The sequence below is a fragment of the Histoplasma capsulatum genome, genomic scaffold (assembly GCF_000149585.1).
Source record: "Histoplasma capsulatum NAm1 scaffold_10 genomic scaffold, whole genome shotgun sequence".
NCBI lineage: Eukaryota > Fungi > Ascomycota > Eurotiomycetes > Onygenales > Ajellomycetaceae > Histoplasma > Histoplasma mississippiense.
The window spans coordinates 876,720-885,190 of NW_001813973.1; the positions used below are offsets into that span (position 1 = coordinate 876,720).

The window sequence follows — 8,471 nt, forward strand, 5'->3', positions numbered from 1 at the left end:
GACGAGATGGCCGTTGAGCGGGAGGCGGCAGTTTGTGAACTTTGTGATGCGCGGCGTGGGTACGGGGGTGTCGGGATGTTGGGTTATGGAGGGCATGGTGATGGGGGTCTTTGTTTCTCTTTTCTCCCTCCTCTTTTTTTTTTTTTTTTTTTTTTTTTTTTTTTTTTTATTGGTTTCCTCCTTCTCCTTCTTTCTTCCTCCTTTTTGTTTAGTGTATTTCCTTCTTCTATATTGAGAGAGTTGGTGAGAATGAGGATATTAGCTATTGTATTGATTAAACTGAAATAGAGTATAAGCTGGAAGCTTTTCGAAAAGAATTTCTTGGTAGAATCGAAAGTTTATGATGTTTATTTTTAGTCATAATATATAGAAACAATAAAAAAAACATACCCAACGCCCACACAGCAGCAGCAGCAGCAGCAAGAAAGAAGAAGAGGGATTGATTGCTGGATTCACTGGGACAGACGAGGGGGGGGAAACAGTAAATATCAATACCAATTGCTGATGGGGAGACTTGGGGAGACTTGATAACTCTGCCCGTAAGCTGATGGAGCGCAGATTGGCGGTGATGACGGCGATGGCAATCAAAAAGAACTTTAAATGCCCGTAGCCCTACAGAATACACGCGATGCAGGTTAGGGTAGGATGTTTGCTCCAAAACGAGAAGAGAGAGACACTCTCTAGACTCTTGGTTTTTCTGGCCAGGCTATCTACGCAGGAATCACATCACATCACATCAAAACCCCCGATATCTAGGTAATTCCTCCCCACACCTGATTCATACATAGTTAGTTAGTTAGTAGCGAGATTAACCTACGTCGCTGCTCTACTGCTCAACCGCTCTAATGTTTTCTTCAGCAACCTTCTTTCGCCAAGGTGAGAGAGAGAGAGATAGAGAGAGAGAGAGAGAGAGAGAGAGAGAGAGAGAGAGAGAGAGAGCGAGAGAGTAGTTTAGGACAATAGGACCCATGTAACGGCACGATGGCTAAGGAGCGCAGCCGATTTGACCGGAGAAATCGAGCAGGACACAACTCTCTCTCTCAACTCTCTCGGCGACAAGACAGGGCTGGATGAAGAACAAGAGGATGGACGGGTACAGCACGATGTAGCGATGCATGGGCGCGGCGGCGATGTAGCTGTCTGAGAGCAACCTTGGTCCGTGTATCCCGGGTCTGCCGGGCCACCTGGTTGAGTTGATATGATTCTGTTTAGATATTAAAAATTTAATTATATTTTTTTAATTAGCTATATTGTGGAATTTTATTTTATTTTTTTATTTTTTTTTTTTTCGAGGAGATGAAACCCTTTTTTTGAATGCGAGAAGAGAATGATACTGCGACATTGGACATGACATTGGACAATGACATCACACGTCGTGGGGTGTATTTTGCCATGACAAGCCCCGTACCGCACCGTGTAACTTACGTATGGTATCACAGATACGGACAAACGAGGACGGTCACGACAATACATACGCCCCATACGCCCTTCGTTGTATCCTGTATCTGTACTCCGTATTCCGTACAGAGAGCAAGGGTGTTAGTTTTTCCTACCCATCCCCCATATCCCCCCCCCCATGAACATCGACGGCGAAGTGGATATCTCCAGAAGAAGAAGAAAAGGAAGCTCTTTGGTGGGCATGCACGGTTGCTGCCCTAACCATGAGCTTCGAGCTAGCGAAAGGAACTGGCTTATCTTGCTCGTGCAGTACGACTGATGATGGGCCGATGACATACTTGCTGGCTTCTTCATCCCATGGATACCTCGTACCATGTCGACTTCACTAACATTCCTAGGAGTGGATGGGGGAAACCTTGTGCGACAGGCTTGGCCCAGCGCACGGAGAAATAATCAATTAAAAAAAAAAAAAAAAAAAAAAAACAGGGAAAAGAGCTTGAGCAATCGCCAGATCCAGAGAGATGCTGCGCAGATAACAGAGATAGATAAGCGAGGAGCAAGCAAACAAAGGAGGAAGAGGAAGAGATGTAACACCACAACAAGCACACCTGCAACCTGCAACCTGCCCCGGTTTTGTCGTTTGATTTGATTTTTTATGTTTTTTAACTGTTTACTCCGTTACAGGCCCGACAATTCCAGGCTCTGTATTCTGTATACAAACTGCAGGACGTTTATCATGCCCATCCTCATTCGCCAATTGGATACTAGTAACAGTAAACTATTACAAGGGGGGGGGAAGAGAAATAAAGGAGCGTCATGAGCAGGAATTGAGGAAGCGCGCATTTATTGGGAGCACACTGTAGTCTCTCTCTCTCTCTCTCTCTCTCTAGTAAAGTGCCCCAACCTTAATTTAACGAACAAGTTTAGTTATGACGATATGAAATCATTAATCATTCGGCTCCCCCGAAGCAAAATCTCCAGGGAAATAAGAATCTCACTCTCCGGGGTTCGCCGTGGGGGTTGGTTGGGGGGTTATCTCTTTGATTGAAAGGCATTGCAACAAAAAGCGATCGGGGAGACCGACCATTTTTCCTCTCCTCGATATCAAATACAAATACAAAATACAATACTACAAGACAAAATAGAAAATGAAAAGAGAGAGAGGGAGAGAGAGAGAGGGAGAGAGAGAGTCCCGCCAATCGAATCAAATCACACATGTTCATGTTCCCAGCATCACGCATCGTTATCTGCCACAGTACCACCTTGTTGCGCCCCAAAAACCTGCAGAAGCGCATCAAAGTTCCGGCTCCACCGCAGCGTTGCACTGGGCTGTTGCTCGTTGCGCTGCTTAGCTTGCTTAGCCTGCTTAGCCTGCATTGCTTTGCTCTCGTACCTCGCCTTGCCTAGGAGGGCCGTTTCTTGTGGGGAATCCACACAGCGTTCCCTCTTTTCTTTTCTTTTTCTTCCTTGTTTCTTTTTTGAGTTGTAGGGCGCCATGCTGGGGTTACATCATTCCTTTTGCGTGGCGTGGGGCGGAGGGGACCTAGTGTTTAGGGGCGAGGAGAGCAACTATCTGACTAACCCAAGGTGGGTTGAGACCTCGACATCATCCATTCTTATTTATGGCATTATTTTTGATTGTTCATAGGTTGGGTTGGGTTCGGTATGGCCGGGGCCGGGGCCGGGGCCCCGCCACATTGGATGGAATATGGAAAGGAATATGGATGATAAAGATGGTGGAACACACATTTGTTTTGGGTTGGGCATCGGCTGAACCTCAAAGTTTGATCAGAGTTTTCGGCCGTTTATTTTTGGCAGCGAAACTTTGCCCTCGGTTTCAAGATCTAGGAGAGGAAGGAGAATGGAGGCGACGTAGATGTGGAGGTAGAGGTAGAAGGTACAGGTCAAGGTACATGAATAGGTACATGGACAGCTACTGCACCGTGTCTACGCTGTACGGAGTACAAGCGACGATGGTGCCAGGTACTTCATTCTCGCTGGGGTCCCCGGTGTGTAGTTTGTTTGTTAGTGTGGGGAAGGGCATAGCACACATGAGACAACGAGAAGAGAACGAGAAGGACCTTCTTTCGTCACTTTGCAGCGAAGGAGCGCGGGACAGCGAGCAGTGCGTGGGTAGCAGACTTTGCCAGGCTGGATTGTGTTCATATACAGATCAGACAGAATCGAATATATCAATATCTATACATATTCTGGACATGTACACAGTAAGTACCAGTGACTCCACGGGTTCTCCATACTTATACAGCGTAACAACGTCATGGCTGGGGATAGCGCGTCTGCGATCCATCTCCACCGTCTCGCCGCTTATTGTATCTGAATTCTTGCATGAAAGAAGAAGCAAAAGATGAAAGGACTCCAGCCAGCGACGTTTTTAATTTCCGCCGTGGCGTCCCTCGCCAATCGAAACCTGGCCGATATATGGCTGATGTAAGCCCGCCGCCGCCTCCTGGCCCCAGACGCGCCAATCGTTGGCTGGCTTTTGGGTTTTTTTTTGGGGTTTTCCTTTTTCTCATTTTTTTCCTTTTGTCGTTCTTTTTTTATTTTAACCTTTGGCTTTTTGAGCGTTTTGAGGGGGAACAAAGTGCCCGGCGAGCTAACCCATCTAACCCACTTCCGCGAGTGGCTTTGTGGCCTGCGATCCTTAATCTGACAACCACTTCTCTTTGCGATGTGTACTAGTAGAGCCTGTCAATGCTGTCATGGGAGCCAGAAGTCGTCGTCGTCGTAGTGTCGGGTAAGCTACAACAGACTCGATCCTCATCTGGCTAGTGCTGGCGAGCAAGCTTCATGTCCGGGGTGCTTTCTGTCCATCTTTCCATGGTCGCTGGCCATCATCCCCTTAAGTGTCCCAATCCCCTGCTTCCATTTCCCGGCTAGAACTTGGGGCCACTGCTTTTCTCCAGTTTTTTTTTTTTTCCTCTCGTTGCTCTTTTTTTTTTCCCGATCCTGTGATTAAAACCACCCCTGCCGGCCCTTGAATCGCCATCCTCGGACCACTCACGTCGTGGAGCTAGAGGAAGGATATCCGAGAGAGAGAGAGAGAGAGAGAGAGAGAGAACGCAGCTCGAGATTATTATTCCATAAGCAATAGCGTACAGTACATCCCTCCGCGTAGCGTGATTATACTGCTTGCCTGCACCAATCTCCATCCAGGAAATTGAATCCTCCTCCGCCGTTTGATCTCGCCTGCCTGGGCACGTCCTGGGTACTTGCGACTTCTTTGTATACAGTACATCAAGTCTACGAGTCTGCGACCTGCGACTGCTACGGACTCCACAGCTAGCTGACTAGCTGACTAGCCCGTGACCTGTTACTTCGTGGGCCAGCTTCCATCGCTACCCCGTCGCCAGCTTTGGTGGTTCAGACCCCATTCTGGATGTAGCATATGAGTCCCCCCTCTGACCTTGATCCATCCCAGTGGTACCGCTAAGGACTGGCTAAGGACTGGCCGCTGCGACTCCCGGCTTGCTCAAGCGTTCTCGAGTGCTATCTCGCGCTAAGTTTTTGCTCTCTCTCTCTCTTTTTTTTTCTCGCGCTCGCGTTGCTTGTGTCCGTGTGTCTTGTCTGATTCTGATCTGTGTGCATCCGTCCCCATCGCCATCGCCATCGCCATCGCCATCGCCATCGTCACCCCTCTCCTCCCCCTGGCCTCCGTTTCCCCAGTCTTCCCCCAGTTCTCCAATCTCATCCTCCAGGTCTCCCCAGGTCTCTTCGAGCCACCAGCCATCCGCCATCCGCCATCCGCGGGCCTTTTCTCCAATCGTCCCCAGCTCTTTGTTTCTTTTTTTCCTTTTTCCATTTTTTCCCTTTTTTGCCATTTTCTCCCCCTTCTTCACCCTGCGTTGCTGGCTGTCTGTCGCGTGCTAGCTAGTGGTTGCCCCAGGTGCCCGCTCCATATCATCCTCTGCGACTCTGCAACTCTGCGACTCTGTGACTCTGCTAAACCTGCTTTACTACTGTCTCATCCGCCAGCCAACGCCAGCAACCACGCCAACGGCCCTCCACTGCGACCCTTTGCATTTGCCTCTCGTCTTGGCCAAAGGGGTTGGCTTCTCACTCTCTGTCTCGCTCTCACGCGCTCACTGTTCCCCAGCTTACTCTCCTCTCTCCGTTGGTTATTTACTTTTTCCATTTTAAATTAGTCTCGAACGTATTTCGTGGGGACTCAGATCGCTCGCTTGCCTGATTTGCCTGCTGCTTATCTTCCTCCTCCCCTCCCCCCATCCCGGGGACGTTATTATATCTTGCCCCTCCGACGCTCATCTTTAAACCTGGTTTGTTTTTTTGTTTTTGTTTTTGTTTTTTTTTTTTCCTTTCCCTCGTGCGCGCTCTTTCTCTCCGCTTCCTCTATCCAAAAAAAGCCCCCTTTCCCCACAAAGCAGCTGTCAAAGCTTCCTGCGGAGGTCACAATCGCGTGCTGTGTGTGCGATTTGGTGCCGTCGATCCATTTTTTTAATCTTTGCTTTCTTTTAAACCTTTGCTTCTCTCTCTTGGATTGGATCTTGAATAATTGTTCATTCAATCCTCGTGTGCGTGTGCGTGTGCGTGTGCGTGTGTGTGTGTGTGTGTGTGTGTCTATATGGACTAGGTAGGTCGGATCGATTGTGTTTTAATCTTGGTCCCGCTCTTCTGCGCCTCGAATCCTTTGAATTCAAATACCCTCACTCACTGTTATCAAACACACATCTCAACACCGGAGTGTATTGTTTGCTTTCTTTCTTTTTTAACATTTGACTACGCTTTTGTGCCGCAGCTTGTGCACTTACAACTATCCTCTCTCTCTTCCTCACTATCTCCAAGCCCTACTCTCCCTTGTTAGGCCATCGTTATCTCTCTCCTTTTCTCCTTTTCTCCTTTCCTCCTCTCCTTTGCTCCTTGCACCCCTGCTGCATCCAACACCTTATTTTATTTTAAATTTTCATTTTATCAATTCACTAGTTAAACGCGTGGTTGAAATTGGGGTCTCCATAGTCCCACTACTGAGATTACTCCCTACTACTGTCACCCCTTCCCCCGGTCTCATCCCCACGCAGATTGCAGGCATCGATCAAGGCAAATAAGGTGTTTATTTTATATATCCCCGTGCTGACCTGCATCATCGCTGACATGCTGTCATAAATTGCCCTTTCCAATCTTTTGCTCGTTTGAGCGTCGCATGTATTCCCCTCTTTCTAGATAAGAGCTCTTTCTGTCTTTGCTCTGTACTTTTCTTTTACCTTTTCTTCTTGCTTTCCTTTTTGTTATCCTTTTCCAAGCGTGGGAAGCGGTTGAGTTGTCCATTGCTAACACTCGATGATCGCAGATCTTCAAGGGGGCTACTATATATCCTGATATACACAACACCCCTCTTGACACCTTAGTTTCTTGTCGTTGCTCCGTTTCGACTCAATTCCCACCACCGCCATGTCTTCGCACGGTGAGAAGCAATTGGGTCCCCACAGCGAGAAACCGGTCGATGAGGAAATCGTCCGGCCCGCCACGGAAGTCACAGGAAAGCCATGGATGTACAAGCGTCCTAAGATCGGATCGTTCGCCCTTCCATACTATGCCTCCCCTGCTTCGCAGCTGCTCCTCGTCTCCTTCGTCTGCTTCCTCTGCCCTGGTATGTTCAACGCCCTGAACGGTCTGGGTGGAGGTGGCCAGCAAAGCTCCCATGCCATCAACGTCGGAAACACTGCTCTCTACAGTACCTTTGCCGTCGTCGGTTTCGCTGCAGGTTCCATTGCCAATCGTATTGGTCTCCGCTGGACCCTTCTCTTCGGTGGCTTTGGTTACTTCCTCTACGTCGGATCTATGTTGTCGTACAACCACAACAGAAACTTGGGCTTCCTCACTTTTGCCGGTGCGCTGTTGGGTGCTTGTGCTGGTTGCTTGTGGTGCGCCCAGGGTGCCGTTATGATGAGCTATCCGGATGAGAAGTCCAAGGGCAAATACATTTCCTGGTTCTGGATCATTTTCAACTTGGGTGGTGTCATTGGAGGCTTGGTAAGGTTTCTTTTTTTTTTTCTTTCTCTGTTATGCCGTGTTTTTTCATCATCGAGTTTGAATTAATCGTGGTTGATCCATAGGTTCCTTTGTTCCAAACCCTGAACGTCAAAGAAGGCAGAGCCGTTGGTGACGCAACCTACATCGCCTTCATGGTTCTCATGTTCATCGGTTTCGTTCTCTGCTTCTTCCTGGTTGAGTCCAAATACGTCCGTCGTGAGGACGGTTCGCAGGTCATTGTCATGAAGAACCCATCCTGGTGGTCCGAAATCAAGGGCCTTGGCGAGGTTCTGATCTCTGACTGGTACATCGTCGCCCTCTTCCCCATGTTCATCGCCAGTAACTGGTTCTACGCCTACCACTTCAACAACGTCAACGGCGCCAGGTTCAACATCCGCACCCGCGCCCTGAACAGCTGCCTCTACTACCTCGCCCAGATGTTTGGCGCGTTCATCTTTGGATACATGTTGGATACGCCCTCCCTTCGCCGCACCACTCGTGCTCGTCTTGGCTTGGGTGTCCTTTTCGTCTTCACCTTGGCCGTCTGGGGTGGTGGTTATGCCTGGCAACGCCAGTATACTCGCGCGGATACGGCCCCTAAGGATTCGCCCCGTATCGATTTCGAGGACTCCGACTACGTTGGTGGTATGTTCCTGTATATCTTCTATGGTGTTTACGACGCTGCGTATCAAACCTGCGTGTACTGGTGAGTTGTTTACCCTTGTCCCCTTCTTGTTTACATCGTCACTTTGGTTTCAGAAAGGAATATCAAAAAAGGCGAAAGTTGAAAAAAGTGAGAAAATAGATTTGCTGATATATTTCTTTTTGAAACTTCCAGGTTCATGGGTGCCTTGAGCAACAACAGCCGTAAGCTTGCCAACTTCGCTGGTTTCTACAAAGGTCTCCAATCCGCCGGTGGAGCCGCTACCTGGCAGTAAGTTCCCAACCCTTCCCGTTCCTTGTCGCTCATATCCCTCCCGCACAATCTCTCTCTTTCTCTCCTTCGCTCTCTCTCTCTCTCTCAACTGGTCTCTCTGTGTGTGTGTGTGTGTGTGTGTGTGTATGTG

The 8,471-nt window shown here is 48.7% G+C and overlaps 3 protein-coding genes across 3 annotated transcripts in view; 1 reads left to right on the forward strand and 2 right to left on the reverse strand.

The window, feature by feature from the left end:
• The window catches only part of HCAG_08159 (conserved hypothetical protein), a gene marked incomplete at both ends in the record, with an annotated part of 1,581 nt that extends 1,485 nt beyond the window's left edge, over positions 1 to 96 (reverse strand). The window contains one exon of the mRNA XM_001537000.1: positions 4 to 96. Within this exon, the coding sequence (XP_001537050.1) occupies positions 4 to 96 (93 nt within the window). The remainder of the gene's footprint in view (positions 1 to 3) is intronic.
• Positions 97 to 4,856: 4,760 nt separating this feature from the next.
• Positions 4,857 to 5,237, reverse strand: HCAG_08160 (predicted protein; the record flags this gene model as incomplete). Its single annotated transcript, XM_001537001.1, has 1 exon — positions 4,857 to 5,237. One exon carries the CDS (start codon positions 5,235 to 5,237, stop codon positions 4,857 to 4,859), a length of 381 nt encoding a protein of 126 aa, XP_001537051.1.
• Positions 5,238 to 6,822: 1,585 nt separating this feature from the next.
• On the forward strand, positions 6,823 to 8,342 carry HCAG_08161 (conserved hypothetical protein; the record flags this gene model as incomplete). The annotated part of the gene is made up of 3 exons (XM_001537002.1): positions 6,823 to 7,404; positions 7,488 to 8,110; positions 8,243 to 8,342. 3 exons carry the CDS (start codon positions 6,823 to 6,825, stop codon positions 8,340 to 8,342), a joined length of 1,305 nt encoding a protein of 434 aa, XP_001537052.1.
• Between the last annotated feature and the right edge of the window lie 129 nt (positions 8,343 to 8,471).